Source organism: Pleurodeles waltl, unplaced genomic scaffold, assembly GCF_031143425.1.
Source record: "Pleurodeles waltl isolate 20211129_DDA unplaced genomic scaffold, aPleWal1.hap1.20221129 scaffold_209, whole genome shotgun sequence".
NCBI classification, from domain to species: domain Eukaryota; kingdom Metazoa; phylum Chordata; class Amphibia; order Caudata; family Salamandridae; genus Pleurodeles; species Pleurodeles waltl.
The window spans coordinates 156,988-179,521 of record NW_027149915.1 but is presented as its reverse complement, the minus strand read 5'-3'; the positions used below and the strand labels follow the sequence as shown (position 1 = coordinate 179,521).

Sequence of the window (22,534 nt, the reverse complement as noted above, 5' to 3'; positions counted from 1 at the left end):
TGATGCAGCAGAGGCATCAGGAGGTTTCAAGGAGCCCCTTAACGTTTAAATGGTGCAGATTGTGGATAGGTCACCAAGTCAAGATTAGTACTGCTCCCTGTAACCAGGCCTGTTTTCAACACTTGACTGTGTTAGAAATTAGGTTATTAATTTGAGTGGGGCGTACCCTGGAAAATTAGGAAAGACAGTCTGGTCTGTTCATAGGATAGTTCTGAAGCTGGTGAGGATGGCTCAAACTCAAGTTATGTACTCACCAAACTCCCTCTGAAGACATTGGTTTTGGTGGCAAGAACTTCAAATGGCATTAAGAATTTCATACACATTAAGGTCACTTGTTACAGAAGTAGATTTACCGTCCCGCACCTGTCTAATGGTTTTACCTTAAAATCTATTCACATTTTTAGATCTTGAAATCCTCTTTGCGGCAGGGCTGGATGCTGCAGCAACGGAGGACTTTACGAGGCTGTGCACGTTTACTGTGAGATTCTGAGTGGGGCGAATCTGGATATCTTGTCCACCCATGGTGCATGAGGGGGAAACCTCAGCACCTTGTCCAAGTCTTTCTGAGGTGCTCCAGTCAGTTTTAGGTGCTGGAAAAAACTCTCCTGTTCATTCCTGCGGTCCCAGCTACTCAGGGTAGGCGTCCTGTACACAGTGGTCAGCTGGGTTTTGTGATGTCTGAAGTCTTTCAACTTTTTTGTATTCCTGTAGCAGATAACAAGAGACCAAACACTTGACCCTTAGAAAGCAGTTCAGTCTCTTGGTGCCTGCAGGAGTCAGAAGTCTTTGGATCTTCTTTATTCCAGCTTTCAGGCAGAATCTTCTTTCTGCAGGTGCTTTCTTCCGGGGATTTTCTGAGGGGGTGGTGGTGTGGTTCCATTCTTATCCTGTGTGGTGGTCACAGACTGGGGTATTCCAAACACCCAATCTTGGTAACTTCTTGTGGAATACTCTCCTACTGTTTTAGCACCTACTGTCTCAGTTAACACCCTCCTGAAATCCCTCAATCATGATGACTTTACCCTTCTTTACTAGGGGGTGTCGATTCAATCTTTCTTGCTACTCCGTCTATGGAAATGAGGTGTACTCCACCCCCTACCACGGCCAGTGCTAGAATGCATTTTTCCAGCTGATAGATTCACAGGCTGAAAGTCTAAGTGGCTCTGCGAATGAAGGCTATAAGTTATTGACAGGTTTCTTTGGGGTGCCCACTTCAAAGGAAGAAAGCTGTCCTTTATACTGCCCACTCTTTCTGTTCCCTCCTAGATGGTAAATCCCTGCTAAGTGGCCCATGTTAACTTCATTTCAACCTAAAGCCAAGACCTTTCCTTCTAAGATGAGGGTTGTTAAAAGCCAGTAAGGAATGTCTATTCTGACTCTGAAGGGAAATTAAGGCAACAATGTCTAGACCAATTTATTCCCAGGCAACACAAAGTGCACTTTTCTTAAGTTTCTTTTCAGCTTTTCTATTCAACTTATTTGCCTTATGTGTGGATGCTAGTGGGCCATTTTGTGACGATTCTTCTATAGTCTTACTGGAAAGTTAAATAAGCAAATTAGGTGAAACCAATGTGAGCAAATCTTTTTTGTTCAAAGCACACATGCTGTGACGCTCTTAGGCAATATCATGGAGCATATAATCCTAAACCCAAAACAGCTAGGCAGGAAAGCAGTGGAGACCCCAACAAAAATGAAGTGTTTCCTTACACTCTGTCCAAGAAAGACCTGGACCCATTGCTCAAATCCTTCACAAAAGAGAGCGGCAGAATTGTTTGAAATATTAAAAAAACATTCATAGCAGTGTGTGTACTTTTATTGCCGACCACAGTTTCTTCCTAAAAAATAAGCTGTTTTGATGGCCTGCACACTCATCTCTTGTAATTTGCTTACACTTTGTAAAACTGATAAGTTTCCGATATGCTTATGTAAACAAGAATAAAGCTTTAATATTTGTTGGGGTGAGGTAAAAGAATCAGAAGTGGTATTCATACATCATTTGCAATTTCCTGATTCTGATGTTTCTGTATCAAGATTTGAACCAAAGTTGTAAAATGGGCCTATATGGCTTGTTTCTTTGTAAATTATATGGATGAAGTGACTAAGCTTGAAAGGTACATTTTTCCAGAATTATCAGTCAAAAACAATTAAAAAATTATATTCTCATGAGTAGAATGCCAATAAATCATTTGATTTTCTTTTAATTTAACAGGTGACAAAAGCATAAACAGGCAGAAGGAAGCTAGAGACTCTATAAAACAAACTCACCCCTACAAAATCTCTTCAGAGAAGATTAACACAATGATTCTTCAGAGCTCTGACAAGGAGGCAAATGCAGGAAGCCAGATATGGGCAGAATCTGATAGACACCTCAGAGGAGAGAAGACCGTGCAGCATGAAATCAGTTTCAGCAATTCACTGCATTTAAGTATGCATCCAAGAAGCCCAAACAGAGGACGACCAGACACATACAACGAATGTAAGAGTGATCTAAGGAATTTGCAGTTGCCTAAAGATCTTGCGGAAACACAGCAAACTCAGAGAGTATATGTGTGCCCTAAAGGTGAACAGAGCTACACTCTTAAGGGAGAAGTCTCTAGGCATATGATACCAAGTTTAAGAGAGAGGCCGTATGCATGCACTCAGTGCGACAAAAGTTTCTTTCAAAAGAGCCACCTTATCACACACCATAGAATACACTCAGGTGAAAAACCATATATTTGTATTTTCTGTCACAAAAGATTCAACCGGAAAGATTATCTGTATGAGCACACCCGAATACATACTGGAGAAACGCCATATAAATGTCCTAAGTGTGAGAAAAGCTTCATTCGGAAAAAAGATCTAAATTACCATCAAAGAAAACATTTTCTAAATATGAAAAACAGCTGAGCAAACGAAAAATAAAATTGAACTGAGGAGAGGAAAACAACTATTAGAACAATCCTGTGTTCTTTAGGAATGCTCCACTGAGGTTTTGTGACAAGGCAGGACTGAAAAGGGTTCTTTACCCGAGAGCAAAAAACAGACCACCAAACAAATGTAGAAACCAAGTATAACATATTTAATAAGGAAAAATCCAGAACTTCCAGAATCTTTTGTTATTATTAAGCTCTCTATTGTCTTTCCATTAACAGAATGAATTAAACAATTACATTTCAGTTGCAGGTATTGGGCCTGAATAAAAGTTTTTTTTCTTCAAATAAATCATTGTCAGACATGGAAAGCTTTGTTGATCCTTGTTGATTAGGCCATTTTTAAGCCCGAACTGAGTTGTGAGAGAAGTGGCAGTAAGTGTGCGGTAGTTGTGAGTGGTGGGTTGATGTTGCTCCCGAGCACAACAGCACTAAAGCCTTATTCTTTTTAAAGTTTGGAAAATGTTTAAGATAACATGACTTTTTGTTTGTCAGATTCCATTGGGGATTTTCCATTTGTCCGAGTGGTGTTTTATGTGGGGACTCTATTGGTTAGCCTGTTGATTCTGAAATGTATTCTGTTTTGAAGGGTATGCAATGGACTAGTATCATAACTGTTCACTGTTCTCAAATTTGCTGGTGCCCAACGCCAGTGTATACATCTTCAGCATGAATTAGGGCCTTAAATGAAATAAGGTGTAGTTCATGGAGGGTGGTAGATAGTGATAGACTACAAGATGTCTCATGTTTGTTTCTGGCGTTCACAGGGCTACCACGAAAGACCATGGGCCAGAGGTCCGAGGTGGCAGGATTTAGCTTTCTAAGTGGTATTTTAAGAGACAGTAAGCCCCCCATTGGATTGCATTTTGAATCAGTGCAGAGATTTATTGGAGGTAGTAGTTCTATGCTGATGTTATGTGATTCATTTAGCCATGATTTGCTAGGAATAGGCAGAAGCGGTCAAGGTCTTGTAGGTAGTGGGCAACTTTGGTATGATGTATGCTGCAGATCTACAGTTGTGAAGCATGTATTGCGTGGCAGTGTTGTGGCCTTTTGGTTTGTCTCTATCAGTGAGTCTAGGATATATTGTTAAAAATACGAGTACTGGGGGTTTTTGTTTCTAAAGTTTTTTGTTTAATCTGAGCCTTGTTAGCATCAGGACTCGTAAGCAGTTTAGTTAGAGTTTGCAATCTTCTCAGGTCATGTGATTTTTATTAATCCAATTTAAGTATTCTATTCTACTTCTTTTTTCCTTCTAGTGTACATCTGTAATGCATATGTACTTTTTCTAATTTATTGTACTATTATGTTACTTTTATTTTTCATTAGCTTCCTTTGTTCCACCATACAGTTTAGCTTCTTGTCTGCATCTTTCAGAAAGCAGCTTGGGGAATGTGGCCCAAATGTTGTAAGAAAGAATTAGATTTTGGAGTCATTTTTGATTGTGGGAGAAAGAACCTAAAATCTGATTTGTGTGCAGTGGTCAGGAGTAAATAGAGATATGCAAATAAATAAATGCTGAGTTCTGTTAGATTGAAGTAGATGAAAGGCTGTAGGAGATGACATTTTGAAGTGCAAATGTAGCGCAAAGGTGCTTTTACCAATTAGGTAATTGTTTACAAAGAACAACATAATCAAATCAATGGATATTCTAGACTATTGCTTTAGACAGAGTTTCACTCTTTTTGTGGGTGTTGTAGCTACTTCCGACTGTCTGATTGCACAAAGAAAGACACTGCAAAACAAACTGAGTGGTCCATTGAAATACTATAACCACTGTTTTCATCCATCACAGGAGATACCCCCCAAATTAAAATACACCCAGTTATTTATCATGTGAGGTAGCCTAATGACAGTCTGTGACACAGGCTCCAGAACTACACAACTGCAATACGAAGAATAATTCTACTAACTATTTCCTGACTTGAACAAAAATATATTTGGTTGTGATTACATTTTCAAGGATGCAGATTGACTTAATATATTTTCTTTCAACTTTAATTTGAAAAACATGATATGATAACTTGAATATTTGCTCAATGTCACATGCTAATAATCATATATCTTATATTTACATATGTGAAGGGCACTTAAAGAGGCAACAGTGAAGTGATGACTTCGCCACAAATGCTATTGCTATAGATGACTCTGGCCAGAAATGTTACTTATTTTGTTGATAGTATAAGTTTCAATTAACACACCATAACTTAATGAGTCGAGATAGACTGACTGGGACATTGCTTAATAGTTCTTTTGACTTAATTAAAACATAGTAAAATGGTGTTTGTGTGTATCATATTTTTGCTATTTTTAAACAACACCTAGATCTGTTTACCAACATACACACATATATTGTAATACATATGGAGAGCGATCTTGTATAGGCATCTGCTGCAGCTTTCTGCATGATGTACAGTTTCATTTAGTTATTGTAAAACCTGGAAACAATGTAGTCAATTCCCTGCCACAGAATGAGGGCAGCCCCACAGCATTTGGTCCCAATCTGCTCACAATCTAAGAGCTTTGCCAAGTACCTCTTGAAAGAATGGCAGTCTGTAGGAAACTGACCATAGGAATAACATATTAAAGTGTTGAAGCAGCCCCAACAAATACTTTTAAATATAATACCACAAATTGAATAAGCAATGCTTGTTCTATGAACACATTATCACCTGTTAATGTCCTGCTCAACAGAGAGGCATGTTAAACACAGAGCCAGCTGTGTTTTTTTATGAGATTGGGTGGGTAGATATTGCTTTAGTGCTTCACATGTACTAATGCCATATTCACATCAGTGCAGTATATCTGATAGTATTATGCCACTGGCACTATAAAAGGCCATTTGTCTCTGTCTGGTATGGCACGAAGGATGAGAAGGTGGAGTCTCAATGAACATGCTCCCCTGCACATAGTTCTGAGCACTGAGTCACACCAGAGCCTAACCACCTAGTGCCCTGCTTTCCGCCCTTCGCCTACTAACCTGATCCCAGATGGGTGGGTACATGTATGGATATTTGTAAGGTGCATCCTTGTTAGAGAGTTAGGGAACCATGATCCTGAAAGGCCCATAACAGACGATTCATGATAGATGTTCCATGTGATCAGCTGATGTGTCCGAATGTCTAGCAAGATAATTTAAGAAAGTCATGAAAGCATTTAAATCTTTCCTCTATGTTTGTGAAACCCTAAAGAAAAATGCCTGCAAAATGAATTCGGTGAAGCTGCAGGTGTTTGTGTGTGCACAGTGGTCCAGGTGGAGCCGCACCATTCAGCCATCACACTCTTACTAACAGAAATGTTGCTGTTCTATTTGGTAATTCGCCCAATATATTCTTACTTCTGTTTTGTAAGGTTTTCAGTGATGTATTTTCAACACGTTTTCATTTTGTCAAGGTGCACGGGAGACAATGAAAATTAAAAAACATTCTGATCAGCTTTTTGACATGGTTTCAGCTTTTTTCACTCCTCGTGATTTAGCATCTGATTACAAACTGTTCACTTTGAGGCAACATTGCAGTAAATAATACAGTGTCTGAAATCTGATAATAAATGCATACCATGTGATGACAGAGAATATAGCTTCTAACTGTTAACAGAGGACATTTTCACATTGTTGGGCCTTCCAGGGAATGGCTTCAAACTATAACCATAGGGCTTAGTGCTCATGTAACAAGATGAATCCTTCTCTTCGCCCTGTTTTCCTCTGTAGATCAGTGCGTCTTTATAGGCCTCAGCAGAAGTGAGGTACATTTTACCACTGTCTGTGTGTCACCCATAGCCAGTGATAATAAGTACCTGTTTTATCTCGGAGGGAACGCTTGATGCATCAGCATTTCCTGCCCTTTATATCGCCTGACTCTTAACAGAACTAAATGGTGAACTCTACAGAGAGCTGCAGGTTCTGTGTTGTGTGATGGACACTGCGAGCAGTTCTCAACAAATAATGCATCTGTGATGATTTCTATCCCATAAACACATACTACTGATTTCTGACAGGAAAGACACACAACATGTAATGCCCCATGTAACTGAGGTGCACATACAACCTGACTTCCATGTTAGGTTTAACAATCACACTGACAACTGCTTCGAGAACATGTAGTCAGAGATTGCCTTCCTGTGCCTTTTTGATGTAAGCAGACCTGATAGTCACCTTCTTCCCTTGTGAAATGCACCCAATGTATCCACTTGTTATGTTTGAACATTTTCCATGGACTTTCTCTAACAAGAAAGTGTGATTGTCATTTCAGTGATGAAAAAATATGAATAACTTGATTGGCTCTTTTCACCTTGGTTGTGCACACTGCTGTGTTGTGTTTCTGCCATCTTCAGTCTGAGTAATGTTTTTAAGAACAGAATCTAGCATTCAACTCTTGAGTTGAACATAATTGCTGCCTCTCATTTCAATCCAACAGGCAATGAAAGCAAGAACAGAAAAAAGACAGTTGGCGATTCTATAAAATACACTGAAATAACTCCTCCATGTAAAGCTTTCTCAGAGAAAATCAACACATTGATTCTGCCGGGTGCTATCAAAGAGGCATCTTCTGCAAGTCAGATCTGGCAAGAATGTTATCAGGAGCTCCGGGGAGAGAAAACTGTTCAATGTGAAGGCAGTTTCAGCAGCTCAGTGGATTCCAGTTTACAGCAGGGAGTGTCTAACTTTGATGGATCTGATAAGTACAGTGAATGGGAGAGTGACCTGATGAATCTACAGTTTCCTAAAGACCTTCCAGTCACACAGCAAGATCAGAGAACATATGCATGTGCAGAAGGTGATAAAAGTTGCGGTTGGAAGGGAGAAGCTGCTGGGAACATGAGAACAAATTCAAGGGAGAGGCCATATGCATGTACTGAATGTGAGAAAAGCTTCTATCAGAAGACCCACCTTATAACGCATCACAGGATACATTCAGGGGAAAAACCATACACATGCACTTTCTGCCACAAAAGATTCAATCGAAAAGATTATCTGGACGAACACGTAAGAATACACACTGGAGAGAGGCCATACAAATGTCCCAAATGCGAGAAAAGCTTTTTTCGGAAAAGTCATCTTAATTACCATCAAAGGAAACATATTCAAAATATCAAAAACAGCAATTGAAGACATTTAATCAATAACACTGAATTGGGGAAACCATAAATGTAGAAAAAAAATAAAGTTCTATAGTAACCCTTGTTTCATGTTAGATATTTTTTCACCATGTTACTATAAAAAAGAGAATCAGTACACACATGCCAGAGAAGAAATAAATCAAACCACAGGACAATACGTAATGCAGCAAATGGTTCACTATTTGAAAAAAAAAAATTGAGCTCTAGGATTCTAAAATATGTAATTAGAAGTCACTTCACTACAAAAATACATATCAGAAGAAGTGGAAATATTACCATATACAAATGAGATATTCATTCCAAATGTGAAAGAAAATTGAATAAAATTAATTCTGAATTATGTTGGGGAAACAACGCAATTGCAGTTTCGCTGGAAAATGTGAAATAGATAGAACTGTCATTTGTTGCACATCAGTTTACAATCGGCAAAATACCTTTGTATCAGACTTAATCAGTTCACAAATAATGAAAAGTTACTTTGTACATATTTTCTTTTACATATATGCGGTTATATGGCAAATATCAACAATTGCATACACATATATATTACACTATGTACAGAAGGTTTAGTCATCTATTCCAAGTGTAGAATTATGGAGACACAAATGCATCATTAGACGCTCTTTGAATACAATAGTAAATCTAATTTCTGGAAAACAATATAGTTTTGTAACGGACACTATCTGTAACACAAGTCTGTTCTGAAGATTTGCAAGTAACATGTTACCTAAAATAGCAGGTTTGATTTCATGTGGCAACAGATTGACACATGAAGAGTTACATAATGGTTTCCTTCACGCAGTCTTCACTGAAAGAGCCAGAGAACTCACTGAGCGCATTGTTTGTACAAATGTTGGTGTCCTTTTGTTGTGAAGTAAGATGAAATAAGATGCTTCTTAGCAGTACATCTGATGTATTATGTCAACACAGTTTTTTTGTGAAATACATATTGCACTGCTAATATTGTGGTCATGTTCAATAAAATGTCTGCTACACTTTTACACACTGTATACTTTTATTGCGAAAGCTATCAGAATTAGTAATTAATAATGAAACTCTAGGTGCTTTGGTCAGTTACTTAGCAAGAAATCAAGGTGGCCTCTGCTGTATTGCAGTCCCATGAGCTAAGCCCAGGACCAGTCTGCAAGAAACGCAACATAGAATAAGCATTTCAAATTAAATGAAATATAAATGAACTATTGGCTCAGCATAAAAGCTTAAGCTCAGAAATAGCAAAATTAAATGGGTAATGCATCCACTGCAATAAAAAGGATGCAATTTTGATCCAGTCTAATTGAAAGAATATTTTTTCATTGGATCATAAATCATTTGGACTTAACCCCTCTCTGAAAACCCTTAATAAGAACTGAACTTCAACACTTTGAGCTCTTGAGGAGGCATAAGTCTCATTAGTTTTTACTTGAAGAATTAATATTTCTGTGATTTGTATTAATAAATGCAACATCAGGTTTTAAACAGAACCTACTTGAAAAAAATATTCTTGCAACTCCTTTCTCCAGGTGTATCCTCTACATTTCTCTCTGAGCCTCCTTAGTTCCAACATCCATTTACAATGTTGGCTCTACATAGCTCAAATTTGTTTTACCCTGTTTTGTTAAAGTATTGTTTCTACAATATTTGTCCCCTGTGGTAGTAGGACAACCTGTTTTAAATGTAGTTATTTTGCAGCCCTCACACCCTATGATAGTCCTGTGCAAAGTAGACCTTTATGAATGCTTCAAGCCATTTCTAATAGACTTTAAACATTCTTCTGAATTAATCAGCCATGCCAAATGCCATTATGCTGCTTTTGTTCATATTTCATTGGAGGTGTATTTTTGTATTATTTTACAATGTAACAAAGGCCAATGTGAGTGGTAACGGTAATGATGGGTTTTTAACCCTCAAGATCGGAAACTGTTCTGAGGTTTAGGGTTGTATTAAACAGAATGTAACCGTTTGAGATTACGCTATAATTTTGATCAACCCTTGCTCAAAGGTGATTTGGCCAAGATATTCAAATCAGGGGAGCTGAGCCCAATGCCTCCGCCTACCATATAGGCAGGCAGGTGACCCACTTACACCGTTTCTCTATTTCTTTCCGTACCATGGCATGGAAAAGGATTGTTTTCTAAACTCACTGCCGCTGTTGACTTAGTTAATATGAGACATTAAACCTGGTGGGCTATAACCACCCTGCAACCCACTGAGCATTACACGAGTGAGGTGTGTTGTAGGTAACGTCCGTCCTGTCAAATTTCACATGGATGTTTAGTGGAACTCAAACCCACTTTCATCATGAATAGACACACTCAAGAACAGTAAGAAACTATATTTTTAAGATTTATTAAAAATTAAAATCATATCCTAGTGCACCCAATATGCATAGTAACTATTATTTTAAAAATTAACAAGATAGTGGCAATATCACATCGTCAGGAGGCAGAATAACAAAGTGTTGTATCTTTGTAACATTGTTATACAGCTTCTTTACATCAGTATCATCAACCCCTCCTTTCTCTCATCTAAGCCAAACGTGCCACCAAAAGAGGCCTATGTCGAGTTTCATAGGCGGGTCAAACCCTCATACTTTTTGTGAACAATAGAACCAATGTTTAGCAAAGAAAAAGTCACAGCTGTCCTTGTGTGTAGGCTGGCAGATAAGCCGAGTGAAGGCTAGATGTACCTTCCACAGAGCCTTTGCAAGGAAAGGTGATTACGGCTATGTATGGCCCTCAGTCTTGGATCCCCGGTATGATGTTCCTCTCTGTCTCATTACACTCTGTTCTAGTTTATATGTTCTGTCTGAACATTTTCAAATTAAATATGTATTAGTACAACCCTTCTAACCTTTCACATTCTGTGAAACTTTGCATATTGATTAAAATCAATAATTGAGTGTTAGAAATGGGATTTCTGGCTGGCTAGGATATGCACCTCAGCCAGACAGAACCCACCACTCTAGTCAGGGCGAGTAAGTTACACACCAAAGATAACCTGTGCTCACCTCCTGGTAGCTTGATACAGAGCAGTCAGGCCTATCCCATAGGTCATGTGTAAACCATTTGCGCAGCACACACTAGTGACACAATAATCACACCACAAAAGAGACTCCACACAGGGTTACATAAAAACACCACATATATTGTGCACATGACTGACTAAAAATGACATGAGCCAATAGTTACTTTGTCACCTAGACAATTGCCAAAACATCACAATGAGCCCGATAAAGAGGACGTCTGTTACATTGCAAAACATAATGAAACAGCATTACTGTGCTTATTGTGCAGGTGTATTGTATAGTACTGGTTATCCTGACTACGCAAGATATCAAAGACCAATATCAATAAGCTCAGGGCAGGTAATATGGCAGATCATGAAATACATACATGAATCAACCAAAATACCCATAAATATGTAGGTCACAGCACCTTTGCGCTCCTTTCATATGTTTTATTGTAACTAATGCCAGAACATAGGGCACAGTGTTGCCCGAGCACCTGTAACATTCATTACAGTAATTCCCAGTGAGGGCTTGCCATCAACCAATCGAGGGCCTACTGTTGAAGTTACTCCCGTCGTGTCACACTGGTCAAACATTCCCCAGGTATGGCCCAAAAACCAGAGTCAATGGGGCACACCCTGGAGAGAAAAACGGGCAGACTGCCTTTGGAATCACCTCGACCCCGTGCAACTGAACAAGGCAGCCGCTCACGAATGCACGGAGCAGCGGCTGTCCCATACAGTTTTGAGGAAAGCCACTCTGATGTTGCAGTGTGTCTGAGATCCTATGGGGCCTCTGAGGCTGCTGTTCTTAAGGTTCAAAAACGGAGCCACCCACTTCGGAGTCCTGTTGCAGTCTCTGTCCTGGAGCCTCCCTGCACAGCCGGCAGGCCCGCTGAACCTCAGGTGCCCTTGGAATGCAGATAACTCGCCCACCACACGCTAGCTTGGGCAGACTGGGGCTCTCCACGCGCACTGACTTGGGTGAAAGGGAATTGCTCCACCAAGCGCTGAGTTGAGCAAAGCAGGAGCGCTTCACATGCACTGAGCAGATGAGTATTCCCTGCTCCTCACACACCGGGGATAGGACGGAGGGCATAGATCAAGTTAGCCTGCAATTGAAGTGGACAATAAGACGCTCACCAGGCTCTAGATTTTTAAAACACAGGGCAGTCCACAATGCCCTGGGAGGTCACTTAGAGGGGGCACATTCAGTGAGCAGCAGACAAGTAGGCCAGCCCTTCCAGGTAGGTAAAAGGCAGGGATGGCAGTTCCACCTCACATCACCACAGTGCCATAGGGAAACTAAGTCAGGGATCAGCTGGCAGCAGGTCAACAAGCAGAAAAGCAATCCCAGTGAGTTTTTTTATGCCACACAGCAGCCGCAGATGCCAAAGCAACAGCAGAAGAGCAGTCCAGATGAGTCCTTTGTATAGTCCAGCAACCCTTCCGACAGAGGTTCAGTCCCAGTTCCAAAAGTGCTCTAGCATCTTGTGGTCAGCACATCTGTACTTATACTCCAAAACTGCCTTTTTTCCAGGGGGTAACTTCAAAGGGACTCTTTCAAGAGAAACACAACCCCCTTTCAACACAGCCCTGTCTCCGGACATCAGTAGGGGGGGTGATCAGCCCAGTGTGTGAGGGCAGGACACAGCCTATTCACATGTTAGCTGTGAACAACCCTCCCTCTCCCCAGCCCAGGATGACTATCAGTATGCAGATGCTTCCTAAGTCACACCCAGCCCTTTCTGTGTGATGACTGTCTGGGGTAGTGTGTATCAAGTGTAGCTGTCACTCTACCCCAGACATGGATTGGAGTCAGGCTACAAAGCACTAGAGTTATAAGCACAGAAAAATGCCCACCTTCTAAAAGTAGCATTTCTAAAATAGTAATGTAAATAGTAATGTAAAATCCACCCATACCAGTAAGCAGGATTTCTCCTAACCATTCCAAACGTACTTAGACATTTAAAAGGGAATTTCCAACATAAACCTAGGAGCTGCACTCACAATAAGTGAATAACAAAAATAGCTGTTTGTCACTATTAGGATAGGTAACACAAAAATACATTTCCTACCATTTACACTCACAGTACCCTGCCCATAGGGCTATCTAGGGCCTACTGTAAGGGTGACTTAGGTGTAGTAAAAGGGGAGTTTAGGCCTTGGCATGTAGTTTGCCTTGCCAACTCAGTGTGGCATCACAATGCATACGCAGGCACTGTAGTGGCAGACCTGAGACAAGTTTGAAAGGCTACTTCTGTGAGTGGCGCAATCGGCTCTGCGGGCCCATTGGTAGCATTTAATTTACAGGCCCTGGGTATATGGTATACCATTTTAGAAGGGACTTAGAGATAAATTAAATAAGCCAAACAAATCAAGCCAATCATGCCATGTTTTAGGGGAGAGAGCACGTGAACTTTAGCACGGATTAGCAGTGGTAAAGTGCCCAGGGTCCTAAAGCCAACAAAAGAGGATCAGAAAAATAGGAGGAGAAAGGCAAAAAGTTTAAAGATAACCCTGCAGAAAGGGCCATTTCTAACAGTGAGAAGTTGTGGTTTCAGTTTATATAAAGCTTTACTAGTTATTTAAAAACGATCATGGGAAAGGAAAAATCAAACCATGCAGAAAAGAGGAACATTATTATATTCAAGCAGCCATGATTATCACATTACAAAGAACTGCAACATTGATAAATGGTCATACTTATTTGAAACCTGTAGCTAAGTAAAAGAACACCTAGAACTCAAAATGGGGATACCTAGAAGAGAAATATATAATGATTAGGACCCTCTCAGTCTGTAAACAACCTTTATCTTCTGGCATCTTTATCTCTTTATATCCAGCCTCATGGTCCTGTACCGCCTTTCTTCCCCATCTTTTCTTCCTTAACTGCCATCTCTTATGCCACTGTACACAGACCTGGACAGATTTGCTCTTTTCCCACGCGGCCTCACACCACCTTCTGACATTGCCTCACAAAGCAGCCACACATGCAACATTTCTGCTATGAATGGAGGACTCCTGAAGGGTCCTCCACATCTATTTGTCTGCACTGGCAGCAGCCCATAATATTCCACTGCTGCACAGCACATGAAACTAAAAAACCTCTGCTAAGGCTTCCAGTCATATGCAAGGGTGTGCCTTACCTAGCAAAACTTAAATTAGGTTGTTCGGTTTGGGTTTCCTTTGCTGTAGGTCCCATCATCCTTCGAATCTCACAGAAAGATACAACTAGTCCCCTAGTGGGAATATAAGAGATTAATTCTTCGAATATTCATAAATGATGTCTGTGAGCCGAAGGCGTTTTATTTGTTGCCTGCTACCACCTAAGTAGGTACATCAGTTGCTGTTCCATTTATTTTTATTGCATGTTACGGATTTTCCTGTCTCTTGGTGTCTGATAGTTCTGTTTTTCTGCTCCTGTATCTGATGGCACGATGCTCCATGCAGGTGTAGTTCCCAAAGGTATTATATAAGCTGGAAGGTTTTTAAATGAACTATTAATAAAGCACTATGGGCCTGATCCACAAACTGCATCTGCGAGTTCCATCTTATAGTACTACAGTGTGGGCAGGTTTACAACTCTGCGCTTCTTCTACTTATGTGTGTGGAGTTCTCTGCCTCACCTCCGTGAATCTGGATGTGAAAAAAAAAGTAGTAAACTCACTCAAAAGTGTAAGCTTTTGTCTCTGTGTCCTCATCTGAGCAGGATCGGTGATTTCCTTCAGTTATTGTCTTTCGGTTCTTCAATTTGCCACTGGGGCTAGTTGTATAACATCAATCTCTGTGCCTAAAAAGAAGCCACATTCCATGATAGGACACTCTACACATCTCATCTTTCAATTGTCATCATTTTTAATGGGCTTACTATCAATTGTATACAAACATGGGGCTGTGCATATGCTTTTGAAACAGTAAAGACTTCTGTGGAAGGTTTCTGATATTATGAATACCCTTAAGGTAGCTTGTTGTGTTATGTTCCAGCAGTAGAGGAATACCTGCAACCAACTGGTTGCATTCTTAATCCTTGTGAGAAAAGGCATCTTTTGACATGGTTGGCTCCCCATTTCTTGCCTGATATTGGATTTAGCCTAGAAGTTGTAGAGCCCAGGGCTGCTGCTAACAAGGGTCCCTGGGCCAGAGCGCTTGCCCTAAAACTGTTGTGATGCATTGGCACAATTGGATACACCCTTAACTACCACTATAAGTTCCTAGTAAGTGGGCACCTGTGTGTCCAGGGAACGGGGTACTATGGGTAGGCCCCTGAGGGCAGCAGCTCTGATTGTGCCACCCTTGAAGGCCATGCATCTAGATGGACCCAGCACTGCCATTGCAGGTTGAGTGCCCTGGTGCAAATCTAAAACACAAACTCGACATGGCACACTGCCTATGTGCCCTGCCCACCATACACTGCATTTACTATGGGTAAGACACCCCTCAGGCAGGCCTTAGAACCCTAAGGCAGGGTGCTCCATTTTATATGAGAAGGCATAGCTGCAAGAGCAATATGCCCCTGGTGTGTCCTTACCAAACCTGGGACATAGTGAGTGAACAGAGCAGCCATTTTAATACATGTGCCGGACACTGGTCAACACGAGTTCCCCAGCTACATGATGGCCACTCTGAACCCTGGGTTGTTTGGTATCAAACAACTCAGAATGATAAATCCAAACTGATACCAATATTGGATTTATCGTTAAATGTACCCAAGGGCCACCTTAGAGGTGCCCCCTGCAAAAGCTAACTATCCTGGCATGGTTGCTAACTGGTTCTATCCAGCATGCCACCTCCAGACAGCCAATATACAAACCTTGAGGGAAGAGCCCAGTCTCTCAGGTTTGTAAAGCAATGCCCTTTCTGGTGGAGGAGCAAACACCCCTTCCCTCAGGAATGTGCACTGCCTTGGCAGTGAGTTTCAAATGGCTACAATCCTTTGTAACTCGACTCCCAGGCCTACTGCTAGCAGCAGATGGCCTCCCCCTTTGCAAACCCCCACTGTTGGCTGGAGGAAAGGCAGGAAACCACACAAACGTTAGGAGGAGTGGCCCCACCTGGCATGCACCACCCCTAAGGTGTTGCCTGCAAGGCAGACCCTCCATTGAATTTTCCTCCATCTGAGATGGAAGGAAAATAGCCAGTGAGGTTTAGGGATGTGACCCTTCCCACAGGAAGGGGCAACTATAGTGGGTGTAGCCACCCAAAGGTAAGTATCCCATTGGACACTACAAGGTTCCCTCTAAAACACCCAATCAATATTCAGTATTTAGTTGGCATCCCTAGACCAAGAAATCAGATTCAAAGGACACAAAGAAGATCCAAGGCATGAGAACTGTGGACCTGCTGCATCAAGATAAGGCGCCAAACCCCGCTTGCTGCACCCAGGAAACGTCAGTCGCCACTGCAGAGAAGCGTGACACTGGACTGACCTCAAGAAAGGCAGAGGACCTCCAGGCTTCACCAATCACCCAAGAACCCCCTCAAGAGGGAGTTACCACTCTGCAACAAACCAAGAAACAACAACCCAGTGGGGGGTTACTTCACTGACTGACTATCTCCCGAACCAGAAGTCGTAGCTGGACCCAACGACACACCAACGACCAGCAGAACAAACCCAACAAGTGCGCCAAGTTTGGTGGCACTGTGCCCTCCAGTGGCTGGATCATGCCAATACACTGGGTACTGGTCTCCCAAGGCACCACCTTCAAATGTGCAAGAACAGACCTTTTCCAAATGGTCTCCCCTCCATGGCTCTGCACCAGCGCCAAGAGCCTTTTCACTGCTTCTCCCACTGGAACCAGGAGCAGTCTGAACTTCTCCAGCTGGCACAGCGTGCCCACCAATGACCTTGACGAACCTGCAAGAGTGGAACTTGGTAAAACAACTGTGTGATTTTATATGCATTTTTAAAAGTGACTGCCTATTGATTCCTATGGTGCATAATTACGCACAGAAAGACTGCATTTATTAAAACTTCTAAAATCCAAATCTTCAAAAGTACTTAACCAATTTTGATAATCGTGATCTTAAAATTTGTATAAAAATCTGAAGTATTTTTGTAAATTGGTCTCAAGTTATTCCTTTAACAGTGTCAGCTGCATGATTGATACTGTGAGCACAACAAATGGTTTGTCTTCTTCAAGATTAGCCTAACTTCTCGACCAAGCTACCTAAAAAAGTAGAGCATTAGGTGATCTAGTCTTTATCTTTGAAACCAATGTGTGATTGCCTGGACCCCTGCACAGTGTGCCTAGTTTTGCACACTACATAGAGGGCCAGCCTCCTACAATCCTGAAGGCCACCTCTGTACCGCCAATTTTAAGAGATAAAGTGAAAGAATATGTAGGAAACTGGCCCTTGTTGCATTAAACCCTCCCCACCCCAATTTTTGCCTGACTGTGTGCGTGCTGGGATCCTGCTAGCCAGGCCCAAGCGCCTGTGTTTTTTCCCTAAAATTGTACCATTGTTTCCATAATTGCCACACCTCCGGCACACAGATAAGTGCCTTATAAAAGGTACCGGTAGTACCAGGAACCCTGTGGCCAGAGAGGCTCCACCCTATGGGATCCCTCCCAAAACACATGCAGACTGCCATTGCAGATTGTGTGTTGGTGGGAAGAAAAATGTAAAGTCAACCTGGCATCTCACTCTGGGTGCCATGTCCACAAACCACTGCCTGTGACATAGTCAAGTCACCTTTCTAGCAGACCTTGAAGCCCTAAGGCAGGGTGAACTATACCACTGGAGAGGGCATAGCTGCATGAGCAATATGCCCCTATAGTGTCTAAGTCCATTCTTAGTCATTGTAAGTGCAGTGAGACATATTGAGTACATGGGCTGGGAGGTTGTCATTACGAAGTCTACAGCTCCATGATGGCTTCACTGAAGTCTGGGATGTTTGATATCAAACTTCCCAGCACAATAAACCCACACTGATGCCAGTATGGGCTTTATTGCAAAATGCACACAGAAATGCCCCCTGTATTTAAACCAAACTTCTAGTGCAGGACTGACTGGTCTGTGGCAGCCTGCACCTCCAGACAAGTTTCTGACCTCATGGAGTGAGAGTGTTTGTGCTCTGAGGCAAGAAACAAAGCCTGCACTGGGTAGAGGTGCTTCCCACCTTCCCCATGCAAGAACTGTAACACCTGTAGGTGAGCCTCAAAAGCTCAGGCCTCCTTTTACAGTGCCCCAGGGCACTCCAGCTCGTGGAGATGCCTGCCCACCATACAACGCCCCTATTTAGCTGCAAGTCTGGTGGGACAATTAGGAAAAGCAAGGAGGAGTGACCACTTCAGCTGAGACCACACCTAAGGTGTTCAGAGCTGAAGTGACCCCCCTCCCTGCAGAATCTTCCATCTTGATTTGGAGGACAAGGATCAATAGTGTTAGATCCGTGTGCCCCTCCCCAAAGGGAGTGGGCCCTGGAAGTGTGTAGTCACCCTCAGGGACAGAAGCTATTGGCTACTGCCCTCAGACCCTTGTGATGCCCCTAAATCCAGGATTTAAGGGCTCCCCTGAACCTAGCACGTCAGATTCCTGGCGACCTCAAGACGATGACAAGAAGAAAGTAGGACTGCTAAGCTGACCTCCAGCAGAGAAGACTGAAGACACCAACTGATTTGGCCCCAGCCCTACTGGCCTGTTTCCAGCTTCTGAAGCCCCTGCTACAAAAGGCGAGACATCCTACAGGACCAGAGACCTCTTAAAAGCTCCAAGAAGACTGCCTGCCTACCAGAGGACCAAGACCTCCCGAGGGCAGCATTCCTGTCCACAAAGAAACTCCAACAAAGGATTCCAGAATCGCCCCAGGTCTGCAAGCCCTGCCCAATCTGCACCCGATGCCCACAGCCCATGTCCAGGTGGCCCAATAGTCTAGAGCAGGTCCCTAGGTGATTCCAAACTAGTGTCCACCCTGTGTTGACCCCTCCTGGCCTATACAACAACGCCTGCAGACTACATTCAGAGGACCCAGCCCTGCTTATGAAGGATCCGCATGAAGACACCCGATGGCAAAATGTACCCTGCACCCGCAGCCCCCTGGCGTTGGGGAACCCAACCTCCGGTGCAGCAACCTGCAGCAGGCAACCCTCCTCTCCATTCAGCCTGTGGTTTTCCTGAACCGACCTCCTTGACCCATCCTACAGCCTACTTGTGACCCCCAGGGTCCTCCTATTCAAAAGCACAGGGAGCCCGATGCTGAGTTTGCAACCTGCACCCTGCCGCCCCTGGGCCGCTGAGGGTGTATGCTTGGCACCGACCTTTGCCCCCACCCAGAGCACACCTAAACCCCCCAGGTCTGCCCTCCGAAGACGTGGGTACTTACCTTCTGGCAGATCCAATTCTGAGCACCCCTAGTCTCCATTGGAGCCAATTTTAAATCTTGAAACCACTTTGACCTCTGCACCCGGCTGGGCCCGTGTTGCTGGTGGTGGATGTTTAGGGTTAACTTGAACCCCAACCTGTGGACATCCTATCCCCCGGAGACTAGAACTGTAAGTCTTGTACTTACCTCGAAACAGTTCTTACTTTTCTTCCCCCCAGGATTGTCTTTGAAAATTCTGTGTCAACTTTTAAAACAGATATTTGCTATTTTCTTGAAAAACTTTTAACTTGCCAAATTGAAACAAAGTGGTATCGATACATATGCTTACATCTTACTTGAAAGTGTCCTTGCCTGCAATCAAAATTTTGTGGTTCTAGAAATAAATTAACAAAATATATTTTTGCTATATAAAAACAATTGACCTGGCGTTAGTCATTGAGTGTGTGCTTCATTTACTGCCTGTATGTGTACAACAAATGCATTGCACTACCCTCTGATTCGCCTAACTGCTCGACCACACTACAACAAAAGAGCATTAGAATTACCTACTTTAGCCTCTTTACAGCCTCAGGGGAACCCCTGGACACTGTGCACACTATGGCCCATATTTATACTACTTTTGCGCCGCATTTGCATCATTTTTTTTTGTGCAAAAGCGGTGCAAACTTACAAAATACCATTATATTTTGTACAGCCATGTTTTGAGTTTCTACCTAAAGTCAAGAAGCAAAATTGCAGAGCGAATTGCCAAGCGAAGTTCCAGGCATTAGGGGGACAAGAAGGAATAGAATCAGACTCTGGTTCTAGTCAGAAGAATGTGTGGGGGTGTGAAGGAAGAGGGGGTGTCAGTTTATGGAAGCGGTCTCTGCTGATAAGATACTGCGGTCCTTGGCCGTCGAGAATTCTGTAGGTATGACAGAGGAGTTTGAAGAGATTGGGTTTGTAAATAAGGGGCCATTGGAGATAATGAAGATGGTTAGAAAGCAAGGTTCCAAATTTAAAAAAGAGATAAAATGAAGAAATCTAAATAAAAGTAAAGCACGCTCAGTAGGAGCAAAATTACAAGGGAATAAATTTAAAAAGAACTACAAAACCAAGCTAAAAATACAACAGCTTGGAAATGGTTCTGCAACCCTTAGCTGCATCGTACTGTCATTTTCATTCATGCCCCAAATGTTCCTCACTGCAGCTTCACGATGAGTAGAGTATAACACTACTAATGACACCAACAGCTTTACCAATTACTCAACTCAGGGCCAGATTTACTAAACTGCCACGCAACAAAGCTCAACAGCCACAAAAAGCTGTGGTGCGTTGCGAGAGAAGGAAAGAGCAGTAGTGTGCCGTATCTACAGAAATATGTCACTCTCCTCCCCTCTCTCTAGCACTGGTGCTGAATTTTGCTTTGCGCCATAGTGCAAGAGTGTGTGACTTTGGCATAGCTCTTACTGAGCCTAGAAAACTTTTTAAACTTTTCCTGCTGTTAATCTATGCTGTACAGTTCAGAACACATGCAAAGCCAGAAAAGAAAATAGAAATGAAAACATTTCTTCTTTTAACGCCTGTTTTCTAGTGACTACGTTTTTACGTGAAATTGAACCTCAAATTTTTGGTAGTTAGGGTTTTGCATAGAGAAGCATGGGAATGCCCATGTACCAGTCAAGTAACTCCCCTCTTGATGCTAAGCAAGGCAAAGCAGCACTTCTCACTGCTTTACGTTACTTTTAGGCAACTTCTCAGTGGAAAGCAAGTTTTGCGCTGGAAAGTAAATAACAAAATAACATTTTCTGTGCTGGCCCTGAATGTTACTCAATCTATTGACTTCGGAATGCCAAAAGACTGAAAGGCACCTGCCTTCATCTTCCGAGAGGAACAACGTAATCTAATGATAATATTTAGTGGTAAATGCTCTTCTACCCCAGCAAAAAATACAGCTCAATAGTAGAAGAATCCATGAGCCCACGGGACAGAAAGCACGACTAAACCTAAGACTTTGGCGGGAGCTTGGAAGTCAGTCGGTGTCATTTATACCGATGAACAAAGTATTGTGAAATACCAAAGACATCCACTAGATGGCAGCAAATAACAATAAATAAAAGCAAATACCGATAGACAACTTACAATTACTGTGAAATATCACGAAGTACCGCAAAAGTACACTAGGTGTCAGCAGAGAAGAACAATTCGCATGAACATTAACGCGACGCTAAATTTAACGGACGAGGCTGTGTCTTTTGCAGTTTATTTTGTGCGAACTCTGCCCAGGTGCTTCGAAATTACAGGCCCAGAATTACAGGATGTGGAGCCGACGCCGGACTCGAACCCGGGTCTCGTACAAGGGCCGCAGCTTTGATAGGTTTGTTAAAACTTTAACTGCACAGTATTGAGTCTGTCTTAGGATCAGTCCGTCTGTCCAGCCAGGGGAGTCAGCAGACTGAGGGGCGTGGAAGGCGCTATTTTATGTTCACTTTACTGGTTGCTTCGCTCCCCACCCCTCTGGATCCTTCTCTGGGCCATCCAGTGTGAGAACGCATTGAAGTCATTCAGTACAGGATTAGCGCTACAAACCCTCGCTTACGATTGGTTATTATAACATCGTCTTGGTTCACATTTAATAAGAACATACGCTACTTAGACACAAAACATGATCAACTGACATATTCTAAGTAACTTTTGCTAACGCCGTCAGGGCGTCGGGGTACTCGTGAATTCTTCATTTTTTATAAAAAAATATATATTATTTTCAATTAATGTCATGCACTTAAGTAACATTCATACATACTTAATTGAAACGCCGAGAAGTGTTGATAAACACTTTTTTCTGTCTTGAGTATGTCTCGTTTTTTTTCATTGCGTTTGTTAAATCTTTTCATAGCTTGTGCTGGGACTCTTTTAGTTAGACCAGACTCCTTACTGGGCTCTCTCTGAGGCTGTCTGTACCCCTGAACCCCAGTAATGTGATGTCCCTTAGGCCCATTCACACTATCAGATTAAACCTATGGAGGTCTGCGCTGGTCTACATGCCCCAGTGGCCTTACATAAAATAGCGCCTCGCCCCGCCTATCCCCTCAGTCTGCTTGCTCCCCTGGCTGGACAGATAAACGGATCATAGGACGGGCTCAATACTGTGCAGTAAAAGTTTTAACAAGCCTACCACAGCTGCGGCCCAGGT

The 22,534-nt window shown here is 42.4% G+C and overlaps 2 protein-coding genes across 3 annotated transcripts in view; one reads left to right on the top strand and one right to left on the bottom strand.

Moving 5' to 3' along the window:
* The window catches only part of LOC138274916 (zinc finger protein 777-like), a 49,952-nt gene extending 40,921 nt beyond the window's left edge, over positions 1–9,031 (top strand). The window contains exons 7-8 of the mRNA XM_069219035.1: positions 2,210–2,476; positions 7,328–9,031. Of these exons, the coding sequence (XP_069075136.1) occupies positions 2,210–2,476; positions 7,328–8,019 (959 nt within the window). The 3' untranslated portion in view covers positions 8,020–9,031. The remainder of the gene's footprint in view (positions 1–2,209; positions 2,477–7,327) is intronic.
* LOC138274914 (zinc finger protein 34-like) overlaps positions 1–22,534 on the bottom strand; it is a 278,326-nt gene that overhangs the window by 116,314 nt on the left and 139,478 nt on the right. The window lies entirely within an intron of this gene.